The sequence below is a fragment of the Liolophura sinensis genome, chromosome 7 (genome assembly GCF_032854445.1).
Source record: "Liolophura sinensis isolate JHLJ2023 chromosome 7, CUHK_Ljap_v2, whole genome shotgun sequence".
In the NCBI taxonomy this organism is placed as follows: Eukaryota; Metazoa; Mollusca; class Polyplacophora; order Chitonida; family Chitonidae; genus Liolophura; species Liolophura sinensis.
Window position 1 is genome coordinate 34,708,368 of NC_088301.1, and position 25,624 is coordinate 34,733,991.

At 36.2% G+C, this 25,624-nt stretch overlaps 1 protein-coding gene across 1 annotated transcript; it reads right to left on the reverse strand.

The window, feature by feature from the left end:
- Positions 1–940: 940 nt before the first annotated feature.
- On the reverse strand, positions 941–25,346 carry LOC135469768 (ATP-binding cassette sub-family D member 3-like). The gene is made up of 27 exons (XM_064748356.1): positions 25,225–25,346; positions 22,958–22,997; positions 21,994–22,040; positions 21,477–21,528; positions 20,851–20,939; positions 20,497–20,566; positions 20,184–20,210; positions 19,662–19,732; positions 19,210–19,333; positions 18,552–18,608; positions 18,074–18,126; positions 17,339–17,428; positions 16,814–16,883; positions 15,923–15,992; positions 15,340–15,437; positions 14,812–14,903; positions 12,181–12,275; positions 10,677–10,746; positions 10,297–10,360; positions 9,514–9,591; positions 7,813–7,878; positions 7,053–7,166; positions 6,740–6,790; positions 5,290–5,334; positions 4,697–4,801; positions 4,051–4,107; positions 941–2,144 (listed from the first exon to the last, which is right to left on the reverse strand). Exons 1-27 carry the CDS (start codon positions 25,344–25,346, stop codon positions 2,067–2,069), a joined length of 1,995 nt encoding a protein of 664 aa, XP_064604426.1. The 3' UTR covers positions 941–2,066.
- Between the last annotated feature and the right edge of the window lie 278 nt (positions 25,347–25,624).

The window sequence follows — 25,624 nt, forward strand, 5'->3', positions numbered from 1 at the left end:
TCAGACAGGTAACTACCATGTTTGTTCCTTTATGTTAATTTCCAAAACCATGTTAATGTTAGACTTACAAATGTTGCTTTTGGGCCAAATATATGCTAAACAGGAGCTGTGAAAACAGCAAAAATTACTAGGAAATTGGTAATACAATATAATCTTTCAGGTTACGATTTAAAACAGAGATTATGCATTGCACCGTAGAACATTGGGCTGTCTGAAAAGGAGTAGAAGTAGCACATCAAAAAAATTTTTTTCACTAACATTTTTTTTCTTTCATGATTATATTTTAACAATGTAATGTACACTGTAACCAAATGCATATAAATGCAAGACTATCAGGCTTCCAGCAAAAGAAACACCAAAACCCAATTTTTTCAGAAGTTATTAACAGTTTTAACATGGCTTCCAATGACATTCAAAGAACCTACTAAAAAATTTGACATCCATTACACACACTTTGCGAGCAACACATTCTTTGCTTCATATGATCAAAAGATTGTTATGGGAAAATTTCAAAGGAAATGCGCGAGTTCTCATCAACCTGCTAAACTTGTACACAAGAACTTATATATGAAATGAATATAATTGTTATCGCCTCCACAATAACTGGAAACATAAAAGTTTCTCTCTTCATCTTCTTATTTATTTATTTATTTATTTATGTGGAAATTTATGCTAGACACAGTGATATTTCACTTGTCTCCTGAATAGGAAAATAATAAAGTACTAAAAGCTAGTACAGTACATGTAGTTCCAACTAGAATCTATCATACTATTCAAATCACCATATGCTCAGCAGGATTTAACACCTCGGTGTCAATGTTTCCACAAAAATGTTCTGTTCACTGTATTAAAACATAGCTGTTAACCTACTTCATAGCAAAAACATAGTAATGTTCAATGGCGAAAACAGTAAAACTGCAGTGACCAAAAACACAAAATATTGAAACACACAAAGAAAGGCATATAAATATATAAAATTCCTATTTACAGCTTATATGAATGTGCTTATTGTAATTTGAAAAGAATTTGGTACATGATACAAAAATTACTCGCAAGAGTATCATGCAATATACACATACAATGCAAATATTGTAAATACATCAGCAACACTCACTCATCTGAAAAGGATACCTAGCTGCATAAATATCTTTAATTCCACAAAAATATCAACTATAACTGGTTCAACCTCAGTTAAACCTAAAAACCTCAGTTTGTACTCGAGCTGATTCAAAATGGCACTCTCTGACAAGGTATCAAACAATAATGTCTGAGGACAGCTAAACATGATGAATCCATCAATAAGTTAACGTGTATGGAAGCATGTTGGAGAGGCCTATGAGAAATAGCCTAAAATTTAACATATCATTTTGCCTGATTCTGAGAGTTACACTGATCTTACAAAGGTGTATTGAGTTTGGAATGATTATGGCTTGACGTCACTTGGGCAATCCTTCATGACAAAGATGATATCCTACTGGAAAACTAAGTTTCATCACTAAAAGTAATATTTCATTACATTTGCTTGCCTCTTAACAAGCATTTTTTTCTGGTCACTTTTTTGGCCAAAATTTTGGTCATTTACCATAACTGTAAGCAAAATAATCCTTTTATGTAAACACCAGTATGTCCAGAAGAACATAATTTACATGAACAATAATGAATCCCTCAGACTTTCATGACCGTGAACAGGATCTCTGACAAGATTGAATTGATTCAGGTTGATTTTACTAAACTGAGAAAGAATTGTCATACAATATAGTACTCGTAAAATCATAAGTAACTCAATAATGAAAACGCAAAATTAAATTTGATACAATCTTCGAAAAACACAAAAGTGAAGAAAGAATGAAAATACAAATTTTTCTAAAAACATTATTTATTCTGGCTTTAACATTTAAACATACAAATATGCCTACCACACAATCTAATAAATTACACCCTTGTATACTCCGTGAGCATTAGAATAATTCTGTAAAACAAACCGGTCCCCTCTGTTTATATCTGTACAGGTACTGGGTGAACCCGACACACGATAAATCACAACACATGTAGAATACAGGATTGTTCTACGACCCAAACTCTACTGTGTCAGGAGTGATCTCCTTAAACACGTATGATCCTCTACCATCCATGTGAAGGTAGTACTGAAATGACAACAAGCGAAAAATTTTAACACACGCCTTTTGGTAAATATAAATTTACCCTCAGTGACAAGATCACACAGAATATCAAATACATGAAAATGTACTCTTTGTATGAAAAAAACAGAAAAAGAAAAAACCTCTATGCATTCAATAACAAGGGTTATGAGAAACCAGACACCTCGCCAGTAATGGCTTCAGTAAAATTGGCATGCTAAGTTCGTATTGAGCATGTAGTGTCTTCATGGTGCGTACACAGTGTGAACAATGGTGTGCATACCATGTTTAGAATGAGTGCTCAGGGTTTAACGTAATTTCAATTTTTTTTATCATATGACGATAAGGAATCTTTAGGGTGTGTGATGCAATGTGCCTCTGTGTATGCAGGGCTTATTTCCACCGCTCTTATATCTGGTACTGCTTACCAAGAAGACTTGCCAAAGGCAAGCAAGCCCTCTCACCCGAGCTAATATACTTAAAAGGGTCAACCAGTCGTTACACTATCCTCTTAATGCTGAGCACCAAGAGAGGAAGATGCAACTACCACTTTTCAAGTCTAAAGCCTGGCGCAGACGAGAGCTTGTGCTTAGGAAAAATTCATTCGTGACACTTGCCTTAAGCACATAGCTCTCGTCTGTGGGTAACTTTTATGAAAAGTTTTTGCCTTTCCTGACACTATGCCAAATATCAAAGGTGTTTGATAATTTTTTTCATTTGTGAACGATGGCTTGACGTGTGCGCTGAACAAAAGCCATCTCCTTTCAAGTACTCGTGAATGCGCAGACGCATCGTGGTCACATGATCTGTAAAATGGCCTTGATTAGTAGTGAGGGGCGGACCTGTTCAACAATGTGAGCTTAAACAATGTGGTGGATGTCAACACTTTCTTTGGGGTTCTGTAGCTGACCCAAACATAAAACCTTACTCTGTGATTAAATGTATACTGAAGTTGAAGACAAAATCAGCTATACTGTATTGGAAAAAAGAAAATCTCCAAAGAAGTCTCCAAAGCATGTCCATTGCCACCATAAAGTTTCAGCAAGATAGTGTAAAAAACTGTGGCAACACCTGACAACAAACCAAAAAACTTATCCTGGCCCACAATGTTACTAGGTAAAATGGCTAAGTCCAAAACCTGATAATTTGAATAAAAAAATAAATATACCTAATTATTTAAAACATCATTCATCTGATGAGGTCTTCACAGCATGCTCATTGTCCCCATCAAGTTTCAACAAGATAGTCTAAAAACTGTGGCAACAGCTGATCCAAACAAAAACCTACCCTGACCTACTATAGTACTGGCTTGGATAATATGACTAAGTCCAAAACCTGATAATTGAATAAAAATGCAAACATCCCTAATATATAATCAAAATGAGTAAATGTCCAAATCATGTTCATCACTCCCACCAAGTCTCATAAAGGTGATGTGAAAACTGAGACTAGCAGACCCCAACATAAAACCTTACTCAACTGACCCAAACAAAAAAACTTACTCGGACATGGACACCAACAACACTTCCACCCCCCACCCACCAAACACACACACACACACACACTCACAATACCTCGCCTTACTTCGTAATGGCGAGCTGAAAATAAGTTTGAATGAAACTCTGTACCCTATTTCTTCTGAAGTTTGGGACACCTGGTCTGCACATTTTAGCCAATACATATGTAATTCTAGCAGGAATATTGAGTTGTCCCAAATTTTACAAGCATTATGTAACTATCATTGCTCTGAGCATTGGTCTAGCAATGACTTGACATTCAGTTTTGTCACATAATTATCTGACAGACTTGAGAGCAGAATTTCCAGTTAGTGACGGTTAAATTCAATAATGGTTTATAGGGCTACATTTAGGATTGAACATAGTGACAGAAAATAATATTTTAATTTACTTACCTCATGATGCTCCCATAGAGACTTCCTGTGCGAAACGGTAAATAGTGTAATTCCGACCTGAAAGATTAATGGAATAAAGATACAGCATTAATACCTTCCAACAGACAGATAATTCCTTTTTTTTCAGGTACGAATTCTTGATCCAAACAGTTTGTTTGTTTGTTTGTTTGATTGGTGTTTTACGCCGTACTCAAGAATATTTCACTTATATGACGGCGGCCAGCATTATGGTGGGTGGAAACCGGGCAGAGCCCGGGGGAAACCCACGCCCATCCGCAGGTTGCTGACAGACCTTCCCACTTACGGTCGGAGAGGAAGCTGATCCAAACAGTGAAATTAAATGCAATAACCTGGCCCAGCCAGCCCGCAAATGTGTTTAAAAAAATAAAACATGTTGATCTGCACAGGTATTATTTTACACGGAGGTTAAAATGTCACAGATTCACACACAATTAATGTGGTGAACAAAACATGGCTTTATATATGCACCTAAGCAACCAAATGTCTGCTTTCTGAAAAAATATATATGAAACATTTAAACTGAATTGTGCATCACTAGTATTTAATATTTTAAATCACATAAAGGGTTGAAACGATGTCACCACACCAGATTTAAACCCTATTAAAGCATACTGTGAACTCCCACCTCTCTGCAGTGTTTGTACATGTATCCTTCAACATCAACACTGACAGCACTTGTGCACTCATCAAGTATGGCAAACTGAGGCTTATGGTAGAACAGCCGTGCCATCTGAAAATACATAGTAAGACTTGGATCATGCACTGCATTCACAAGATGAAAGATTTCTGCAGATTTATCCTCAGATTAAAATAAAAAGATGTTTAGCATGTTCTACAAAACACATCTGAAGACAAAAACCTTGACTAAACTTTTTTGGCACAGAATATTCAATGTTCTGTACAAGACAATATACCATAAAAAAATATAACTCATTTATAGAACCAGAGGCCATGGCAATCCACAGAAAACAACTTATACAGTTGTTTGCAGGTTATTGTTATTTTTTTCTCACCTAAAAGCAATTCTCTTTCTTCTTTTCTTCAAAATTAGAAGCAAGTTTTATAAGGTACCCACTATAGTTAAATGAGGGAACAGCAGTTAAATATGTGACACAAATGTTAAAATGTCACAAATGGTAATGGTCCTTTTTAATGCAGGAGCATATCAATATAAACATCGTCTATGCCATCCGGATGATGTAGGGTTAATATACTCACAGCAATTCTTTGTTTTTCTCCTCCACTTAGCACATCCATCCAATCCTGTAACCATAAACATCCTGAATGTCACTAAAATTAATTGTCTAATACTAATTTGGTGTTTGATCAATTATTACTTAAAGCCATATTCAAGATTTTTTTCACGTTAAAGGGTTAGTGTCCAGATTTAGGTACTCTTCCTAAGTATAAAGACTAACCTGTTTAACAGTATGCTACCAGGAGGGCCTGGTAAATTAAATCACAGTAAAATGACATTAAAATCAACAAAAACAACAGATTTTACAACCATAGCCAATTTCCAGCTGGCCAAGGGGTAAAGCTCAGCAGGTGATGTCATAGATGGCCAACCCAAGTCCAGGTATCCCTGGGAATTCGCATTAAAATGATGTCATTTTTCGAGATGGACTCTAGTTACACAGAAGTAAATATACTGCCAATTTAATTTTGAGCCCGAAGTGGATGACACTGAAGTTCAAACTGATCTTTGTTCAGGCATGTCTAACCGCACTGGCAATACGGACTGGTAAGCTATAGCTTTATCCTGCTTGTTGTCATTTCTGAGGCTTTGTAACACTGAACTAAATGGTGAAGCTCTGACAGCTCGTAAAGGTTGGACTTGTATGACGTCATTCAGTGGAGGCTACCAAGTGTTGGCGGAAAAAACCCATAAAAGAATCCTACAAAAAGATCACTGTACTTTTTTCAAACATTTTTTTACACTCAATTTAACAATATATACAGGGATAGCTAATTATGAATAAATAACCAATCTGGAGACTAATCCTTTGAACTATTGGTGAACTTCTGTAAAGTTTCATATACGACCACACAAGGCAGCACCAAGACACCTTTACCCCGCGAACAACGGAGACAGAGAATCTCGAAAATTCCTTGTTTAAGCTTTACAAAAACTGGTGTTTAAATAGTTTGCTTCAAATGCTTGGAATCATGTTTATGGACAGTGGAACTATGACCCTTGGCAAGTTACATGTACCCAGTGACCTCCAAACAACATCATATCTTGTGCAAACTGATGTAGTGGAATTCAAACTAAGGTTCTCATTTGTCACGGGCTAATGGTTTTCTGTGTAGCTTTTTTTTCTTCTTCACTCTGCCGTAGATATCCTCTGTCCTCATACTACAGGATGCTGTTCTCTCTTGAGAAGCCATGAACTATCTTACTGCACACAGAAAAAGCACTAAAACCTGGGTTGAGATTTTTACAAGGTACCATATTATTACTTGTCTGTACATATAACAATTGTGTAAACCAGTACTGAAGATCTTGCCTTACCAACGCACATGTACTTGTGTGGAGGTTAAGATTTCAAACATTTTGTTAACCTTCCAAACAAGCCTTGCACCTTGAACAGGCTTGGGGTGAAACGAAGGACAACATAATGGTCATGTGTAAACACAATACTCTGTGTACATCAGGGTTCATTACCTGCACAGCATTCCAACCATTTTCCCTCTCCAGAACATATGCAAGTTGAACCTAAATTAATGGAAAATAATAAGTATGTCTTGAGGGCTTGCATTTTTAAAAAATTCAATTTCAAGTACAGAAGAATGACCATTATTTTTCATTGTATTTATCAATCTTCTCATTGGATGTCAGCCAAGACAATGAAGGACAATGCTAATGTCTCTTCTCTCTCTCCTTCTTTATGGCCAGAATATAAAACCTAGTCAAAGAATTTTTTTTATATGCACATCAGTGTGAAATGTTTAAACAGGAACGAGAGTTTCACACCAACCTTTTCCAGTATGGCCTCTAGGTCTTTGTCTTTCACCCTTTTTTGGATCTGCTGCTCGTGAGTGTCTGGGTAGATCACTTGATCTCGTAACGTACCCACTGTCATGTAAGGACGCTAAAACATACAAGTGACATTCTCAAACTGTAATACACTTATTAGAAACTCATTAACACTTTTTATTGGTAACGTCTTGCAAAAAAAAAAAAAAATACATAGACATCAAAACCTAAAGATGACTAAAAGCTTCACACATGCGTTTTCCGGACAAATAGTCAGGAGGCAAATACCTCCCAGATACTTCCAAGACAAGAGATTTTTGTTTGTCTATGTATATTTTGAATGATGCTTTTAAAATAGAAGATATTATACATAAGATTATGAAGAACGGCCACCAAACAAGATCAAGAGCAACTAGTACAAAGATGTCCTTGTACGGTCCAGATGGGGTAACAGTCACCTGAATCAGAGCATTTCCCATATGACACAGCATACTGCACTGTACATGATTCAGCTGTGTTTATACTACCCTAAATATTCAACAAATCCGTGCACACACACACACAATTCGTGTTATGAGGAAAGTTACCCGATCTGGACTGCTTATTTTATAATTTCTGGTACGTTCATATGTGACCTAACTAAACAACACATTTTAGTCTTTAAAATCTGTTGAGTTTTATTTCAAATTGCATCTTAAGTCACCTTTTACTGATCAAATTTGTTTAGGAAGCAGGATAACTTATTAGATTTGATGTCGTACCTGTGGAATGTAAAACAGCTTCCTTTTGTCAGGCTTAGTCATCGTGCCACCAAACAAGGGCCATAGCTGTGAAGATAATCGAGATATGAATCACAAGGTCATTATCTAGTATGGATAAGAATGACTTATTCCAATATTCAATTATCACAGCATACATGCAGAGTAAATCACCTATAATTTTATGGAATGTATTGACAAACTAATCACTCTGTTCTTCAAACTGTAGCATAGAAGGAAGATTAGATAGTGAAACATCATATGAAGTTATGTGATTTAGAGTAAATCACATACAATTTCTCATAATTCCTCAAACAAGCTTAATAAAGCAAGGTGATAAGTTGATGAAAATTAACATACATGTAGTACTATTTCCATGACTTTCTGAAACACCCTCAAAAGATACAGTTAAATTACAACAGCAGACAACTATATAAATGTAAAAAAAAAATACATACACTTTCCTTAATATATTAAACCTTGATGCATGTACATATTGTCACTGAATTAGCAAAAAACATATTTCAACACTCACTCAAAACATTATGTTGGAAAAATAACAAAATACTATTACCTTAAATAACGTAGAGTTAAGTAGAAAATTTCTGGCCATAAAGTTTAGCTGATTTGAGTTGCCTGAGATCATGATAGGGGAAAGTGATCAGCCCCCAACTGTAGATGCATTTAGTTTCACTGACTTGCACCTTTGAATAGCCACAATTTTTCAGCTCTTTTGCCAAATCTAGATTAGCAGACAGAGGTCCATTCATTTACAAGCAGCCACGTGCTCAGTGAAAGGCATGTACAGTAATTTTCATGAGACCGCTATGCACTTTGTTACTAACCTATTTCAGTAAAGTCATGTAATCATGTATTTCAGTGGTTTATGCAACATACACAACCCATTAACGGTGAGTAGAATTAAAAACAATTGCCAAAACATTAAGTGGTCGGATCGGGCCTCGGCTGTGATTGGCGGGTCTTGTGAACTACGTTCAAACTTCAAAGACTATACCCAGAGCTGTGCGAAAGGTTAGCATAAGCCATGATATCAATACAACTCAGCCGTTTGTATCTGCATAATCAATAGGTTATAATTTGGCACCTCCTCCTCCCGAATTTCCATATAATAAATGTTATTGTTAGGTCATCAAGGCCTTTGCTGGTAAGGTGTGACCACAAGTTCTGATTCAAGCAAACTGCCTGAAAATGGATTTTCTCATTCCAACATGGGCAAACCTGTACAGCTGAATCTAATCGCGATAAGTCGCAGCAGCGAGGTGTTGTATTTATATTTCTAAATTATCTTCTAAAATCAAATGAGTATACATTTCGCATGCATTCTGGTAGAAAATATGTAGAGGTGGTACTAGCGCTAACATTTCATTGCTCACTGAAGCATTTTGGCACGACTCACTCAACACAATATATATGATATGTGCATTCTGACAGTAGCTATGTAGCGATTCTACTAGAGCTAACAGTTCCATGTACAGTGAAGCGTCAGTGTTTACTGGTCTTTTCACAGGTATGTACCATCCTGTGAACACATTGCTCAGACCCCCACTGCCCTCAAGTTGTGTCCAGTTACCAAGAATCACAACTAGGCACAAGGAATCATGGAATACACTTTTTAAAATCATCAGCTAAACTCTAAATGATTTACGGTAAATAATAAAAAAAAAGCTCTAAACCATAGCTTACCTCGCCCAGTGTCCTGAAAAGTGAGCTCTTGCCACAGCCATTTGGTCCACACACGAGCACATTCCTCCCTGACCTCACCTTCATGCAACATCAAATGAAAATTAATAGTACTTACATAGAGTAAGTATGTACATGTATGTATGTACATGTATGTATGTATGTATGTATGTATGTACGTATGTATGTGTGCTTGGGGTTTTACATTGCACTTAACAATTTATCAGTCATATGACAACAATGAGTCATTAAGTACGTAAGTGTACATGTACTGTGTCTTCTTAAGGCAGGGCTAGTCCATGCCGCCATTGAAGTATCACGCCGAAGACACCAGACATGACATCCTACTCAGTCACATCATACACTGAGCAACCAGTCCTGTTTCCTTGCTCTACCATCTCAGTGGTGAGTGCCAAGTGAGGCAATGACAAGCATCATTTTTAAAGTCTTTGGTTTGGCCAGCAGAGTATGTGATTATCAAGATCTAAATTTTTTTCACTCTCATATTTATGTACAAATCTTAACATCAATTTATTTATTTATTTAAATCGATTGATGTTTTATGCCGTACTCAAGAATATTTCACTTGTACAACAGCGACCAGTATTATGGTGGTTGGAAACCAGGCAGAAACCCACGGCCCGGGGAAACCCACGGCCATCCGCAGGTTGCTGCCAGACCTTCCCATGTGTGGTCAAAGAGGAAGCCAGCATGACCACAACATCAATTTATGATGAGTACACCTATTTAAATACTTTTTACACACGTATATGAACACTATCTTACCTCAAAAGTGAGTTCCTTTATCAACACATCTCCATTTGGTGTAACAAGGGGAACACGGTCAAATCTAAACACAGAATATACAAAGAAATTGTTTGTGGTTAAATATACTACTGCAAATGTCTGAATTAACAAGGTGAACTCTGATTTACACATGTATACACGTTTGAACATAAAATCTTTAAATCGATACTGCCTGTGAAAAAAACATAAGAAAAAAGAAACAAGCATACATTCTTTACAGGATTTCACAAAAACTTAATTACTCGCAGAAAATGCATCTCTGAATATGTAAATTACATGTATTTCAAGTAGATGACTACTAGTATTGCACAAACACAAACAGAATGATGCTGCAAAGTAAACACTCTACATGTACTTACTTGATAATATGGTCTTGGAACACCAGTTTTCCACTGCCTGGTTTTAAGGTCATTTTGTTGTTCTCTGTCACTAAGAAAACATTATTTTATTAGATTTATGCATTCATAAAAATACTTATACGAACAGAGACGCTAAGAATATATTAACAAGAGTTTAGGTGAACACAACATAAACCACAACAAATATATTTGTTTGAAATGTACAAAAGAATACCAGCAGCACTGTGGTGAGTACAACCTCTGAGGGGAATCATCATGGGTACTGGTGATAGGTATGTGGTTACCGTGACAACCGCACAAGTGGACAAATGTGTCCATCACAAATGAAAATCTTATGTGGAACGCAGTTGGAGTTGTAGCCCATACACAAAGTATATATAAGGAATACAACTACTCGGTTACCATGACAACTGTGAAAATGGCCAAATGTAAACCGTGACACATCATCCTCTGAGTATCTATGTATCCACCAAAAATTTAAACTCTGCACAAAAAACAGTTGGCGTTGTAGCCAGGACACGAAATCATATCTATTTATACAGCATATATCAGGAGAATGGCTATCTGGTTATGATGACAACCACGAAAATGGACAAATATGAGTTGTGATGTATCGTCATCTGTGTATCTACATGTATGTATCCACCAAAAATTAAAACTCTGTGTGGAAAACTGTTGGAGTTATGGCCCAGGACACGAAATCACATCTACCTATTCAGTATACAGGGAAACTGGTGATCAGGTAACCATGACAACCGCGGAAAAAGTCAAATGTGAGTCGCGACACGATGAGATCTGTGTATGTATGTGTCCACCAAAATTTAAAACTCTATGCGGAAAACAGTTGGAATTATATCCCGTACACAAATTCATATCTATCTATATAGTATATATGGCGATCTGGTAACCAAGACAACTGCGAAAATGAACACATATTAGTTGTGACAAATAGTCATCTGCATATATATATCCATCAAATATTAAAATTCTATGCAGAAAACAGTTGAAGTTATAGCCCAGACATAAAATCATATCTATTTATATAGCATATATAAAAAAAATGGCTATATGGTACCATGACATGCACGAAAATGGACAAATGTGAGTCGCGACACATCTTCATCTGTGTATCTATGTATTCACAAAAAATTAAAACTCATATGTTGAAAACTATTGAGTTACAGCCCAGACATGAATACAAACAGACAGGCAAAATCACTATAACATAATACGCTTCGCCTATTGGCGGGGGCGTGTAAAAATTAATTATTCTGTTCACAAAACTTTCTGGAAATCAGAGTATCTCTTGTCTTAAAGAAATCATCTGACTTTGGTCAAATTCTTTAAAATATTTAAAATTCTATGCCTCCAATCTAATGTTTTCCAGGTGAACCTTCCAGACAAATGAAATTTTCAGCTTACTGCACCCGTGACACCTATAGCTCATAATTAAACTTTGCAAGGTGAGGTGAAATGAGTGATAAAACAAGTATATGAACGATACCTCTGCCATTTTCTCCCTGAACCATTGTCCTCTCATAATGACCTTTATTGAGGTCATCTAGCACTTTAATCAGATCAGTTACCCGAGCTGTGAAACTGAAACATATTAACAATAAAAGATTCATTTAAATGACACAGTACAAAGAAAAAAATATGAGTTGTAAACTTTGCTTATATTATGAGAGTTTCCAGGTTACATCATTAGGTTTCTGCTTTATGTCATTGTAGGCCTAATCACTGCATTTAAACTTCGGCATCTATGTGCGATATTGAAAAGTATCACAAAAAGCAGATTTTAATTTCCTGGCTTATCTTGTAAATCTGTTAAAATAAATATTACAGTAAATAAAAGTGCTTAATTTATGAGTAAATATTGACAACTGTAGGTACTTGTATATACCGTAATTCATTGACCTTCACAACCAGCAGGCGTCACGCCCCAGCTCTGTACCATACCATGAAATTTGCCACTTTTACTTCGAATGATCAAAACTTAAAACAGTGTAGCAATGATGGGGTGGGTGATTGTTTTCTCGACTCGACCTATGGCTAGACAAACATCGCTGCGGGTGTCGTCCGGTGGATACAGGCTTGAAGGATTCCATACACAACCTTTATTTTTATCCATGAATCAAAATGAAGAAAGTACGAAGCCACAGTTGTTTACATACCTGTAAATTCCAAAACTGTCTCAAAGAATTTTATCAAGCTGGCAAGCTAATAACTGCTGCTTCAGCTGTCCATTACCCTGCATCTGTGAATGCATTATAAGGGGAACAGTGTTGTCTGTTCACAGTGCCATAAACAGATGTAACAAATCAGCAGGCAAAAGTGTTTCAGCGATAAAGACCTGACTGAGAAGTTTCTGTCGTTAAGATCCCGTAATATACAGGAGGAAGTTTTCCAAGCCTCATCCACCTGGTGTTTTGTCATCCCATTTTAGGCCACCATTTCATTTAGGAAACCATCAGTTATGGACACGGTTTCCTAAACTGACACAGTTCAAACCTCGTTCTCGCATTGTGACAGCCAATTGTCATGTCTGTACATCAGTACATATGCACTGAGCCAGTAAAGGCAGATGAGCACAATCTCCACGTATTCCCGACTTCATTAAATGGCGATCATAAAATCAACAAACACGGATTGAACATTGTGTTCAATGTGTGGAAATGGATGCCCATTACCAGCTTCATATTGCAACAACTAAAAACATTATCTTAATGAAAGGCTAAAACTATTCCTACTCACACTATTTGGTAACTCAGTCCCTCCATAAGTCTCCCAGATAACTAACAGCATACAGAATTCAACATTGACCAATTAGATGAACTTATTTTCATTGACCTGCCCCTTGAAAAAAAAAGTCAACAGAATTGTGAAATCTCCCACCAAATCTAGACCAGCGGAGACGCTCAAAATTTTACATACTGTCATGTGCCTAGTGAAGAGCCTGTGCATTTCAATTTGGACTTTGCTTTTGTTACTAAACCATTTCAGTAAAGCCATCATAAAGTCATGTGCCTATATACGTGTAATTATAAAGACATTCGCAAAACTTAGGCCATTATTATATGGTTGATGTTACGCGATTGACCCTTCAAAAAGGTCCCGACCAAAATTCTTTTATCATGTTCTTACAGATGCCAAATTATTTTATTTCATTTAATATTTTTTTTTTTGCAGGCGCTCTTTCGAGATATACAATTTCCAAAAATCCAGTCTATTAAGGATGGCTTACATTTACTCATACTTGAGGACTGCTGCCATCCTCCGCCTGGACGACGTGTGCACCCGGTTATGACATTGTATCAGTATTCAGGCACTTCATCGGCAAATATCTCGCTGCATAGGCAATATCTAATATCCAAATCCACTTAATACATGGTCTGTCTGCAAGCTAAGACATTGATGTGCCTTTTGCAACTACTGACACTGACCCTTATTCAATATTTCCTCAGCAAATTTCAGTCGAATATTTCAGTCTGCTTTGAGCTACTCACTGCATAATGCCGTCGTTCAGAAAAAAAAATGATCCAGTAAGCCACACCTAAAGTTTAACTGGTCTAGACTCAGACTCGAAGTAAACAAATCATAATACACAAAAGACAATGTGGCTCAGGAAATCACCTGAGCAAAGGGGCCTACATTGTTGCCTTGCGTGCTGACTGACCACTCAAAGCCTATGCTGCCCCTTCACTGGTGAGAGAGTATCCATGCACATAGCTGGCCAGTTGACACATGCCGCTTTTCTATACTGTCTTTAGTCATAATGGTGAGAACCATCAACCACCCACAGTACGCTATTCAACTTAACTGATCAGATTCCCCTACAGCCCCTGATCCTGTTTTGACAACTTTCCTTCAAGCATTCCGACCACGAGTGTTGCACCACTGGTTGAAAAGGTCAACGAACTATGGTACTGAATTGAATTCATCTGCTCCACTTTGCAATTAAGAGAGAACATTACAGCATACAAGGATGACATCTTAATATGTCATGTCATGAAACCTTAATATGTCATGTCATGAAACCTTAATATGTCATGTCATGAAACCTTAACATGTCATGTCATGACACCCTAAATATGTCATGTCATAACACAGAATGTACCATGGAAGAATAACTCACCCAGCAAGTCTGGTCATCTCCCGGCCTGCCAGGACAATCCGACCAATAGCCTCTGCCATCTTCACCAACATGCGCCCACTCTTGTAGTAATCCTGAAAGTACACAAACAAATAGCTCAGCTACTTTTCTGATCAACATCAAAACACTAGGTATTGAAAATCCACTCGTTAAGAGCAAATATTTTAGGATAATTCTAGTAAAATAAATTAGATAATTAAAAAATGGCAGTGGTTTTCTCATCTCCCATACAAGTTGAATCATTTTCAGTATGGCATAAAGCACCAATTAAAAAGGCAAATAAAGTGGATGTAGTGTTTCTAAACTTGTACTATATGTACTAGTCTGATGAATCTCAAGGTATAGAATGGTAGACATCCACTTTTAGTCAAAGGTCACCATCCCACACTCCTTTGTTAAAACAACACCCATTTCTGAGTTAAAAAAAAATTACAAAAATGCTTCAGATACATTATTCCTACTTTTGTCTGAAAATCAAACATCCCCTCTGGACTCCTGACTTATGTTTACCTCAAGTCTCTCACTGTGCGTACTGGTCAGGAATTTAGGAGTGGCAAGATTGAGGAATGGACGGCTCACTACCAGATAACCAACAACTGTTGCTAAATCTGGAAAAACAAAAACAACAACCATATCACTCATTGAAAACAATGGCCACAACCAAGGTTCGTAAGATTCTGAACAAAATAGTATAGAAAAGTTTCAGTTAGCTTCTATAAACTTGGAGACTTATTAAGATTGATTACCTTAATTCCTCAACCTTTTCGAATATGAAAGATCAACCTTCAGTGATATTTGTGCACATTTTTAATTTGACTTTTGAGACTACATTGGTTGGATTTGCCAGTTTCCAAGGGTTCACAAAAAGTATAATTTTATCAGTCAACACAAAATAATGCCTTCAGAATATGCTTAAATTAATACCTTACAAAAATGCGAAAAAGTTTTACAGTGTAGGAACAGAAGTATGGAAAGAGGACTGATGAAGTAATCATCTACTCTTTTTTTTTGTTTGTAAACATTAAATACATTTAACAATTCAATACTCTTCACCTTCATGTACCAGTATTAAATTACAACTAAATGTACTTACATTTAGCAACAATGTTATCCACAATTCCCATCTGAAGTCTGAAGAAGATGAAGTTTTCAATGTGGCTAATCTGTAAACACGGAATATTATACTGAATTAGAAAACAAATCATACTCAAGACATTTTCGTTAACATGAAACATAGTCTCAGTCGGTTAGCGCGCTAGCGCAGCATAATGACCCTGGAGTCTCTCACCAATGTGGTCGCTGTGAGTTCAAGTCCAGCTCATGCTGGCTTCCTCTCCGGCCGTACGTGGGAAGGTCTGTCAGCAACCTGCGGATGGTCGTGGGTTCCCCACGGGCTCTGCCCGGTTTCCTCCCACCATAATGCTGGCTGCCGTCACATAAGTGAAATATTCTTGAGTACGGCGTAAAATACCAATCAAATAAATAAATAAAATAAATGAAACATAGTCCTGCACTCACAACTAATTTTTGCTTCTACACTTCTGAATCAACATACTTTGTTTTAGGTACAGAATAAACATATAATTTAACATTTGCAAAAACATAATAATTTATATTATAATTATAATATAATTTATCCCACACCACAAAGTCATGTATAAGCAACTTCATTTGTCATGAGATTTATTGCAAGTTTTCATTTTATCACAAACACAAATACACAGATGGTGAAGTTCTCTTAATAGATTCCCCATGATTGCCATTAGGTGCTTATTGTGTTCAGTGTGTTGTCACCAAGACTCCACGGACAATGGCATCAGGGGATCTCTAAGTTTGCTCTCTATCACCTCAAGTGCCTATGCTTGAGTCATACCTTACCATTATTACAGACATAACCCTCTATGACCAAAAAAAAAAACGTCTACGTGTATCGTCAAAGGCCATTCTAAATTTCTTTCCCCTGACTACACTATCCCAGACTTACCAGTTTTTTAAATGAAGAGTTTATCACAAAATGCTCCTTTTCGTTTCCCTGATAAAATGCAATTTCTTCACTGAAATGAAAAAATTGAAATTTATACTCTATATGAATCTTATGACATCCAACATGTACATATTAATATATGTATGTACATATATAATATACTTCTGGCAAGTTCTCTAGCCTTGAAAATTATATATTGTTGCCTATCCTATTTCATACACATGGAGAATAATTGCAAGTGGCACAATTATTCTTTTTGACCACTGAAGTTAAATAGTTCATGTAAATGATATGAAAAACAGTTGCAGAAACATTTGAACTTAGTCTTATTTGATGCAAAATCAACTACAGCATTTTATTTCTGGTCATACGCTGATTTGCTAACCGATGAAGAATGAAAATATTACCTTTCCATTGTACCTATTAAGGACTTGTTAGTTTTGTCAATAACACTGCTGTATTAAGTAACCTTATGTAGGGTTAAAATGACTATGAAATAAGTTCATGCTTTATAGAATCACCAACCTGTTTGTGATGAGACGAGAGTTGACATATCTATACTCTCCTTCCAGTTTCTGCTCAATCACAGTCAGCTTTCCAATAGGACGGCGTAGTCTGAAATACAAAACTTTTACATTTCATTCAATATCTTGTATAACATTACTGCCCTTTCCTTGAATATCATGGTTATTTATTTGGTTTCTCATGAATACTCATTATTATTCTCATAATTTATCAGTATACAAGTGTTCACACTTATGAGTGGAAAAAAATCTCAGCAGGATAATACAAAAATAATGTAAAATAATATGGATCATAAAACCCACCTTACAATCTAAACATTTCTTTCTGAAAAGAAAAAGTCTTTAAAACTTACTCAGTGTGATTTCAGATAAAGTTTTCATTTCGTTTTCTATCCCTGTAAAGCATTATTAAATATCTCACAAATCTCCTGACACAAAACTGCAGCCCACCCAAAAGAAGCTAAATGTAGATTTTAACCTGCTTCATCAGTGTCAAGAGCTAGGTGTATTGTTCATGAAACGATGAATCAGCCAGTTGGCAGTTTTGAATGTTGATCAGATTTACGACTAAGCTACACCATTGCTGACTTGGGTCATAGCCGCCATCCATGAATCACTCAAAACAGCTGACTTATACAGTCAGTATTACTTCAACAAATCCTTCCAACCAAATGTCACAGCTACATTTTGCCCTCATTTTTATCAATGTATAAAATGTTTCAATCTATATGCCCACCTGGTGAGTATCAGTCCCGTCATGGTCAGGTAAAATAACATGAAGCCGGGACCCTAGGACAGAAAGAACGAATCAAACTGTAATTCTAGCATAAACGTAAATTTATTCAAGGATGACTGCAAGTAATGTCATTCTTATGGGCTGAAAGAAAAGTGAACAAGTCAATTGCTTCAGATAACAACTTTTTTGTTATGAACAGCTTTTCAATGCCCATACTAACATCTTTATCAAACTTGATAACAATGCTAGTATCAGTATCAAAACGTCTTGTATAACAAGCAAAAAGTTGGTGTCCATAAGAAATTCACATGTCCAGTCACCTATAAAAAATCGAAATACCATGTAAAAAATGTTACTAATGCTGAAATTCCAGGTAAAATTTTATAGAATCTAAATTTAACAATAATTTAAAAATTTTTTAAACAATTATGTTCTGTTTATCACACATGTACTTTACCTTTCAGTTACTCATATTTACCTGTATTCCAATTGCACCTGTCAGTCTGACAGTGTAAAGAACAACATCTAGCAATGGCTGAAAAAAATGAGAAAATGTCAGTTACCTATCTGATTATACATGTATCTTCAAAAATGCACACACACACACACACACACACACACACACACACACACACACACACACACACACACACACACACACACACTCTTAACATGTCAGTAGATATTACATCTGATAGTAATAATCGTGTTCACTATGTTCTTGTTGGGAATTAAAAAACAAAAAATTACACAATGGTGACTGATTCAGTTACAGTTATTTGTAACAGGTTCTGTCACATGCACAATTTTGATTTATTTTATTGTTGTTTTACGCTGTACTCAAGAATATTTCACTTATGTGAAGACAGTCAGCATTATGGTGGCGCTGGCATGCTAACTCCCTCAGCCATAAAAGCCCTCATATAAAAGTTTGTATCCAAGATTGACAACATTGACATTCAATCTGACATTGCAAAGTGATAGAGTAAATGGCTTTTACATCATTTTATGATCTGTTTATGTTCCTTCCCCATGTTTTAACCATAACCATGCCCATAAATAACAATTCTGCAATATCAAAAATTTTACTTGTAACAGAACTTCATACAATCTCAATCAAATTTGTACAGTCTAACCTTGCTCAGATTAGAGTACAGCTCTGCAACTGAGTCACAGAATTTCTCAACATCTTGGGTGAGGAGCTGGTCAGCATTAGACAATCTGTTATCCAAGTTGGACATTTTGTAGTAAGTAAAACCCCTTAAAGAGACAATAAAAATTAAAGTAAAGTTATGTTTCAATCCCTTGAAAAATACATGATACATTTACACACAAAATGAATGCAGATATCTGTATTGCATTAGATCAACTGGCCAATGAATATAAAGTGTACATAATCACAATTTCACGTGAAGCACTTAAAATCCCAAATGACTGTATGTCAACACCATGAGAAACAACTTCACTTTTAGAGTATAAAATATTTAACTGTAACATTACTCGCAGTGGGAATGACTTTGCCATTATTTTGGCCCCCTTTACCAAAAAGCTCTGCCACAGAGGATGCAATCTGAAGTTTTACACTTACTGGAGATATTTGTCGTAAAGATGGTTGGAAAGCCTGGTTCTGAATCTGAGTTTCAACATGTTCAAGCCATACTGCAGATAAAAGGTAAAATATATTTTCTGTTATCAGGGATATTTCATACAAAAAAAAAAAAAAAAAAAATTCATTAAGTATTTCATAAAAAAAAAAAATTCATCAAGTATTCCATAGAAAAAAATACAACAAAAATTTATTGGGACATTAAGTATAAGCAGTTCAAGCATCAGCATATGATGTCAAGAAATTCAAAGACATTCAATTTTCTATCAAACTTTTTAACCACAGGTAATGAACTTCAAAAAGACTTTAGTTAAAAAAAGTGGCCTAAAACTGTCCTAATAAGAGGGGAAAATATGAGCAGGATAGATTCTTAACGTGTGCTTAAAACTTCATGTTAGGCAAAACTTAACGACAGGCAAAGTATCATTTTCTTCAAATGTGGCCGAAAATTAGTAAAATTAATGCAGTCACAAGTAAAACAAAATAACCAAATAAAATCTTTACCTTCATTATGTTGTTCACTAAGGAAATCTGCAAATAATAAAAATCATGAATAATTAAAGGCCAAGCTCACATTTATACCTATAAGTATAAACATATCCTTTACTCTTAGATATTCAATAAAGACAAATGAGCTTGCCAACAGAGTAGATTGGATCACTGGATCTGAATATACAAAATCACATTATATTAATTCACATTATTTGGTCAAATAATGACACCTATGTCATTCATCTTGCAAACACAGCTTCCTGAAATTTTGTGAAAAAAAAAAAAGTGTTAATGTACTAATTAGCATCAAAATGATTAAACTCACCCCAGGCATGGCATATATAAACCTGAACAGGTATTTCTTGAACAACTCGACATCACGACCAATGATCGCACTAAAATTTATTAAAAAAATAAAATTTATTAAAAAAACATGTGCTACATACATCACATCATGTCAAAATAAAGATTATTCTCAAGTTTCCCTATATTTGTTAAGCATATAAATCATAAAACTTAGTAGAGATAAAGGTCTGATGTCAAACCCAAAACAAATTCACTCAAAACTTCATTAAGTAGAGCAGCAGCTGACTGATGGGTAGTTCATTTCATGAACACAAACACATAGGTCTGGGTCTCATGGCATCATTAATTTAGAAATACTACCACTGAGAAGTACCTTTCAATGTAAGTGCCATTGGTGATCATCCACACGTCGCAGTATGTCCTTGCCACCAGTGCCAATGCCACAATGGTCATGTACCAGGCCTGTTCAACAACACATTTACATGCAATACATATATACTTAACAGAGGTAGATTCCTGTATATTAAGACTTGAAATTTACACATGTATTACTTTAATATATCAGGAACAGATTAAACAAGACAGTTTTGGCTACTTTATTTATTTGGTTACTGTTTTACACCACACTCAAGAATATTTCACTTGCATGACAGCTGCCAACATTATGGTGGGAGGAAACAGAGCAGAACTCGGGAGGTAATCCACGACCATCCGCAGGTTGCTGGCAGACCTTCCCAGGTACGGCCTGAGAGAAAGCCCGCATGAGCTTGACTTGAACACATTGGTGAGAGGCTTCTGAGCCACTGCATCATGCTGGCACGTTAAGCACCTCAGCCACACAGTCCCCGTTCTACTTATAAAGTAGATGTTAAAACATGAGACAAATATTACTTCTTGTAATATAACCATTAGCACCATTTTCTTGTTCACATTACCAGATAAACAATTTCATTCACGCACACTTTCTCCTTATGATTTTCTAACTTCCTCAGGACCTACCTCTTGGGTGAACCATCCTGGCACAAGAATACGTAGAATTTTGAGCAACCGTCTGAAAAAAAAAAAACACAAAAAATAATCACTGAAGTAAAATGTATACAGCAACATTCAAATACATTAAAAACTGAAGCATTTTCTTCATATTTATGTGTTCCTTGTTGATGAACGTTGTTTTATATATTATTTTAGTAACCCACAACCCAGTCCCAAAGCCATCATATCTATAATGCTGCATCACTGGAAAGCCATGCTAAAGACACAAAACATGACATCCCACCTAGTCAAAGCATAATACTGCCTATTACCCTTAAACTGGGTGTCTAACTCAAGACTAGAGGCTCCTGTGTGAGCTTCTGTAGGCATGGTTGCCCTAACATCTTTCTCAAAGCAATCTGTTCCAGGGGTTTTTTTTTGTGGTCTTCTTTGTCAGGTCAGAATTTGCTGAAAGTTTGTTCATTTTAAAAACCTACATGTGTATAAATTTTACTGATATGTACATATATATAAAAACTTTTACCTGAAGAAGACTTTATCAACAGCAGCTTTTTCCTTTTTATCAGAAACCTGGAAAAAAATAATTAACCTCACTGAATTACAAAATCAGAGTACTATGTACTGTTTGTTTACACACTGATAATTGAAAAAACACCTGTTAGAAAAAAAAAAAAAAATGAAATTGGTAGCAAGGCTATCAAAGAGGTGACCTGTATGAGACACATGAATGCAAAACTTCAGCTCACTGTATAAAGAACTGAAATCGTGAAATTTACGGTAATTAATATGCTCATAGAGCATTAGTGACGCAACCTTCCTCTTGTGTCATTGTGCTTTATATGCGTGTAAGGTCAATACACACAACACTAAAAAACACCAACCCTAACATTTTGTTTAACAGTGATTGTAATACACATTACACTTAATCAGGAATTCAGTAATTTACAATATTTAATATGCACAGACCCACTCAATGATGGAATATCTCCCTTGTGCTATTTTGCTATATATGTGTGCAAAAACATACCGCTCAATACATACAGCACTTTTTGAGATACCACCCGTAGCACTTTCTTTAACTTTGATTTTTATACACAAAACACTAAGTCAGGAATTCAGACATTTAAAGTACTTAATATGCACACATATACACAAATCACCAGCTCGTGCAATTGTGCTCTGTATGTGTGCAAGCAGTACATTTTAAGATACCAACCCTAATATTGTGTTCAACATTTCTTTCTCTATTATTGGATGTGGAAGCTGATGCCAGTGCTCAGGTTACAACATAAGCTACTCCTGTACTTTATACAGGTGAGCTAATTATTACATGACTACATGTTCAGACATTTCTGTAAGTTTGTTAGCTTTTATGCCTTTGAGTACAAAACAAACAGTATTAATCACAAGAATGTTTCATTAAAGCCATTATATACACACTAAAATTGTTTTGGAAAACTCAGAAAAACAGACAAATTGCAAATTACCGATGGTGCAATGACAACAGGCAGTTCTTCTGCAGCCAACCTGTCAAACAAATAAAGAAAAACCATGAATTAAAGTGAAATGAAAATTTATGCAATCACAAAGACATTTAATTACAAAACTTTTACTCATAAATAAAATCTTTAGTCTGTTTCATTTAATTTTACAACTTAACATACCAGTAAGCACACCCATTCACGTAAGTGCATGCTCTATCCAGATCTATACACATACAAGTACATGTAGGTCATTTTCATCACCAAAGCACACAGGTCTTCAGGTCTGAATTATAAGTAAACCATTTTCTACATGATAAAGCATAAATTACCTATTACTAGTATTAATTTATTAAGTTCTGCTCAAATATACATAATGTCTATTTACTGGTATCAGATGTTATAAATATACAAATCAAGTTAATGTATGAAAATGCCCTTCATGTTCAGTGAAAAAATTACAGTTTCCAACAGAGCTACACAACACTCACTGATTCAGATAGAACTGTAAGGCAGGTGGTTAGTCATGCACCTTCACAAATCAACTTCTGCTAACGGTTCCAACAACCATCACCAAAAGCAAGCAGATATGCATCTACTATCATATATAAATAATGAAGATGACAACATGAGGAAAAATATGGTGTTAAATTTAGCGATTGGGATAGATTTTGTTCCTAGTGAGTTACAGTTCGAAAATTTGATTAGAGGCTGGGCATCCCTTGTGTTTCTGCTTGATTAAAACGCAGTTACAGCAAGACTTAGATAAATGGAAAGGTGTAGAAATCAACATCCAGCTTTGGAATGGTTGATATTTGTGATGATACAACACATACTAGTTCAGTAACCACTGGAGCAGTGAGATCTAGATCAAGCCATTAAAACTTTTGAATTGAGATATCAAATCCAGGTCCGTCATGTTTCTGACAGTCTCGTGCTGAAGCTGTGTAACACTTCTATTTTTTTTTTTTTTTTCGAAAAACATTAAAGTATGATTTCATCTGATACATCTAATCCACTGTTTATTTTATACAGGTGTTGAATTCACTACAGTAAGATGAGCAATGGTGGGATTAAAGTCATTAAGACTTGCTAGCAAGTAAAAGTAACACTTTCTATTTGGCATTTTCAATTCTCCTGGCAGCGCTTTGCAGGTCACTGAAAAAGAGTGAAAAGGTCTTGTGTACGACGAGATTTGCGATACATCAACTAAAAAAGATGACCCATCTGAAATGTAAATGGGCTGATGATCTTCAAGGCCAGCAATCTCCTAAGGAATGAAGGTGAGGTCGCTGAAATTGTAGTGCGCATATTTGTGTTGGTCTGTACTTTTGCAGGAGACCTGAAAAAAGTGCCTAAGGTGGAAGTTGGCAGAGCTCTGGCACTACTCCAAGAAAATCAACCACAATGTTGAGTAGCTCTACCCCATAGTTTTAGCTACTTTTATGTAAATGTATTAGGCCTACATTAGCCCCAGGTGCCTACTTCAACTCCTCTTTATATTTGGCTTGCAGAGGAACCAATGGTAAACCATATATCGATTCACGCCATGTCCGAAAAGTCCTTTCTAGATAACGGCTGCAGTCAAAAAGTGATGTCAACATTTCGCATATATTTCACTTGGTAAGGACACACGAGACCCAGATTCACCTCACAATCATCGTAAAGCAATGGCCATTTTGTCTTCACCTCAGTTATGGGTCTAGAAAAAGTTATCGTTCCTAGATGGCGCATGCGCGTCAAACCTGAATAGATTAACCTAATGGCCACTTTGTATAGAAATGGTTTGCAGTATCATGAATACGGGGTTGGTGTGCCATTGCTGCATGGAATATACATGGGATGTTGTGTGTGCGAGCAAGCTGAGAAGTAAGAGCCAAAGTTGACACCACTTTTGGCCTGCAGTCACTGTTTAGAAATGACTTATCGGACATGACATGAATCGCCAGCCAAATATACAGAGAGGAGTTAAAGTAGCCACCTGGGGCTAGGCTTAGGCCTACATAATAAAATGTTGACATTTCTGTTGTAACTATGACACCACTGAATTTGGGGAGGAAATAACAGATTCCGTTTACAATACCACGTCTGGGTATGTTTGGTTGCTCGTTAGCTACAGGGAAAAACAAAGAAGACTTCAGACGTCGTTAGTGAATGGGCATGGCGGTGAAGGGCATACCAAATGCTCATTTTTCGATACACGGAGTTTACATCGAAATAACAGAGCCATGTATAAATATCGCATAAGCCACAGCTTCGAGACATAAACTTACCGTTTTCCTTTTACTTTGGCCGTCAAACGATGATATGCTATGAAGGCGGCAAGGGCTAGTCCGCTAACAACTGCGGTTTTCCTTGGCGTCATGGACTCGGCGAGCTTGCTGAGAGCCGCCATGTTTGTCAGAGGCTGTTGTAGCGGATCAAGGGCGACAACCTTTACTTACTCGTGCGGTTACCGCCTTGATATCGCACTGTGGTAAAATGTTAAAGATGGGTTTAACAGTTTAAGTAACTTAAGCTTTCCGACGTTGGTTTCTTTTGCATCCACTAAGACAATACATTAAATATTTATTTATTCATTCATTTGATTGCTTTTAAAAGCCATAGTCTTGAATTTGTCATGAATGGCATGCTCTGTGGGTCATGGAGGCGGGTAAAATTGTAAATCCATGG

Coding starts and splice junctions, on each gene's coding strand:
- LOC135469768 (XM_064748356.1), bottom strand. CDS start 25,346: ATGGCGGCTCTCAGCAAGCTCGCCGAGTCCATGACGCCAAGGAAAACC. Junction 19,733..20,183: donor TAGTGAACAACATAATGAAG/GTAAAGATTTTA, acceptor TTTTATCTGCAG/TATGGCTTGAACATGTTGAA. Junction 18,127..18,551: donor CAGGTGCAATTGGAATACAG/GTAAATATGAGT, acceptor TTTCTGTCCTAG/GGTCCCGGCTTCATGTTATT.